General features: G+C 55.4%; 1 protein-coding gene and 1 long non-coding RNA gene across 2 annotated transcripts in view; one reads left to right on the plus strand and one right to left on the minus strand.

Annotated features, from left to right (window-relative positions):
- TNS2 (tensin 2) overlaps positions 1-214 on the minus strand; it is a 17,494-nt gene extending 17,280 nt beyond the window's left edge. Inside the window, exon 1 of the mRNA XM_011930555.1 lies at positions 129-214. Within this exon, the coding sequence (XP_011785945.1) occupies positions 129-185 (57 nt within the window). The 5' untranslated portion in view covers positions 186-214. The remainder of the gene's footprint in view (positions 1-128) is intronic.
- The window catches only part of LOC105503585, a 9,174-nt gene extending 7,211 nt beyond the window's left edge, over positions 1-1,963 (plus strand). Inside the window, exons 3-4 of the long non-coding RNA XR_001000504.1 lie at positions 1,132-1,232; positions 1,548-1,963. This is a non-coding gene — a long non-coding RNA (uncharacterized LOC105503585). The remainder of the gene's footprint in view (positions 1-1,131; positions 1,233-1,547) is intronic.
- Positions 1,964-3,287: the final 1,324 nt, after the last annotated feature.

Raw genomic sequence — 3,287 nt, forward strand, 5'->3', positions numbered from 1 at the left:
CGTCCCGCGCCCGCGCCCGTGGCCGCCCGCTCCTCCTCCTCCCTCCCGGCTCCAATCCCCACGTTCCGCCCGCTCCCCGCCCCTCGGCCTCCTCTCCTCCCCACCTTCTCCCGCGAACCCACACTCACAAAGAGCCGAGGGGAAAGAGGGTGCGCAGACGGCCAGCCGGGCCGCGCCAGGCACATACTGGAGACAGGAAGTGGCTGAGAGGGGGAGAGAGAGTTGGAGAGAGACGGCCGCGGAGGACACGGGGACGGGAAAGTCTCAGAGACGGGGAGAGCCTGACCCGGCGGGACACAGGCAAAAAGAAACACGCGAGCCAGAGAGACGCAGAAGAAACGGTGGGCGTAGGTCCAGAAGGAACTAGGAACAAGGGGACAGGGAACTGCCGCGCGCAGCCTCAACCTCTCACCCTCCCCACGGGAGTGTGCCTGGCTTGGGCCTGACCTGAGAGGACCACCCGTGGCCTACCCTGGTGGTGCTAGCGTCCCCTGCCCCAGGCGGGCGCCTGAATCAGGTGAAGACACCTGGTGTTACTTTTGGCCCAAGTCGCTGGACACCCTTCCCTGGTCCTCTGCCTCACAGGAGACCTCCTGGCCTAGTATTCTGAAAGGATTCACAGCTGAGGACCTCTCCATCAGGCTCAAGCCCCCATCTCCACCCGCAAGCAGCTCCAGCCATCCCATCCAGTGCCCCGCTTTATTTATTCATTGAGATGGAGTCTCTGTCGCCCAGGCTGGAGTGCAGTGGCACGATCTCGGCTCACTGCAACCTCTGCCTCCCAGGCTCAAGCGATCCTCCCACCTCAGCCTCCCTAGTAGCTCGGACTACAGACGGGCGCCACCACGCCCAGCTAATTTTTTATAAAGATGAGGTTTCGCTTTGTTGTCCAGGCTGGTCTCCAATTCTTGAGCCCAAGCGATTCCCCCTCCTCGGCCTCCCAAAGTGCTGGGATTACAGACGTGAGCCACCATGCCTGGCCCATTGCCCTGTTTTGAAAGAGCTGGACCGTCATTCCCACCCTGCAGGAGACCTCTGAGAAGGTCTTCCTTGCATTTAACTTGAGTCCAGCCTTTCGAAATGGAGATGGAAGTTCTTTCTATGGTCTGACTTCATTCTCTTCTTTTGCAGTGCCTGGTACTGGATAGGAACTTCATGGAATGGAGCTAATGGGCCCTAGGGCAGGTTCGAGTCGTGCCACCCTGGAGGGGAAGGTGGAGGATAGGGATAAGGTAGAGGATATCTTCCTAGAAGTTCAGAACCTATTGCCATTCCTACATTCCCGAGCGTCCTTTAGCAGTGAGCACTTCCTGAAACTTTCTCCCTCCTTCACCCTCCCTGCTGGATTTTCCATGATGAAAAGGGGCGGGGGAAGGGAGGTTGGGATTCTGAGAACCCAGTGCCCAGGGCTCAATGCCCAGTGCCTGCCCAAAGCAGCCAGTACCACTGGCTCTAAGGCCTTTCCCTCCCTGTCTCATCTCAGCTGGGTCCCTTCTGTGCTCATCTTGTCTTTGGCAAAGGCTGAGAAGACTGGTTCTCATTTCCAGGGGGCGGAGCACCTGATTCCAATCTTGCAGCAGGGAAGAAGAGTCTGTAAAGAAGTGCGTGATGACGGTGTGTCCCCCCCACCCAGAAACTGGCATTTGGGAGGGGTGGATATGGTTGGGACTGGGAAGCCTTGATCTTACTGCTCTTGGTTGAGTTGGTGTTCAATAGACAGTTTCAGAGGTTAGAGCAGTGGGAGTCACTGGGCACTGGGGACAGGAGAGGAGGGGGTAGGGGGAGCCAGGCAGGAAGGAGTAGGGAGGCACTGGGAGGAGGGGAGAGGCAAGAGTTAGGGGAATACCGAGGAGAGTGGCAGGGATTGGAGGCTCCTGGAGAAAGGGCAGGGCTGAAGGTTGTCCCACGTATTTTGGCCAGATTTGATTATGTAATCGAGATACACGAGCTAATTAAATGTGTTCATGTCTTTGGAGCCTTCAACCAGCTCTTTTAACATCTTGCTCTTCCCAGCATTCCTTAGGGTCTTTGGCTGGGCCCTGGGATGGATGCTGTGGTAGTACCTTTACCTAAGCTCTAAAGTTACCAATGGAGAGACTGGGACTCAAAGAGGAACTTGATTGGACCCCGGAGAGGTGAGGGGTAAGGGCTAGAACCTCACACATGCTGGTTTTGCTGCTGCCTGGCAGGCCCATGAGAGGAACTTTAAGGTTCCAAGGAATTGGAAAAGGGTCACAAGATGGGTGGCCCAACTCCCAGCTCTGGCTTGATTCCTACTCTCAAACTGGGGATAGTGGGGAAGGGAGCTGCAGGAAGGAAGCTGATGAGAAAGGCTGAGAATAAGAAGTTATGCAGGAGGTAGCTTGGTGGGAGTGAAACAAAAATTAGAGGTTCATAGGCTAGCCAGGCATCCTGATTTCCAGCTCACAGCAGCAGGAGCTTCAGAGAGGAGGGAGGAGAGGAGGAGAAAGCCAGGTTGATATTACTAAAGGCCAAATAATTTCAGGAACACCTCTGGCCTCCGTCCACACAGGTTTTCTTACCTTGACTATGCAGAGGGTGGTCCATCTTGGCACTGAAGGTGGAATCCCCTCTTCCATGGTCTGGGGTGACCCCATGCCTGTTACTGAATATGCTCAGATCCTTGGGGTGCAGGGACTGTAGGGGGAGGATTTGAAGGTGTGGGACTGTTCTGGCTGGAGACCACTGGGTCAGAAGAACTCCAGTAGAGGGTTTGGGTGCTGGGAACCAGGAAGAGTGGGGGAAGGGGCAGAGCCAACTCCAGAGGCGGATCTCCTGGCTGAGGACAGAGGGTGTATTGTCCAAGCAGTAGGTTGCTGCAGCTGGGCGGGGAGCAGCTCAGCTCCTCTTTTCCAAATTTCTTTTGGGGGAGGGTAAGGGAAGGCAAGTCCCTCTTTACTTGTGGCCCTGGGGACTACAATTGGTTGCTGAGAAACAAGGCTTATTTGACAAATAATGCTTCCCAGGGGCAGATGTGTAGCTCTCTCACTTACTGAGAAACCAGATGCTGTGAGCTCGCTTAGCACTTGAGGCGACGCCCTCAGCACGAACTGGGACCCTAGTGCCTTGGGATCCAGAGTATAGTGTTTGATTCTATTGAGAAGAAGCTAGGCTAATGTGGACTGGGATACACGTGGGATCTAACAAGCCTCAAGTTAGCCCTTGTGAAGTAGGATACTGCACCTGCACTTTCCCCCTACTTGTCCAGTAGTTCAAGATTTACAAGAGGTTGGCAATGAGGGCTGACCAGTCCTGGGTCCACTTCT

The sequence above is a fragment of the Colobus angolensis genome, unplaced genomic scaffold (assembly GCF_000951035.1).
Source record: "Colobus angolensis palliatus isolate OR3802 unplaced genomic scaffold, Cang.pa_1.0 Scaffold87, whole genome shotgun sequence".
NCBI classification, from domain to species: domain Eukaryota; kingdom Metazoa; phylum Chordata; class Mammalia; order Primates; family Cercopithecidae; genus Colobus; species Colobus angolensis.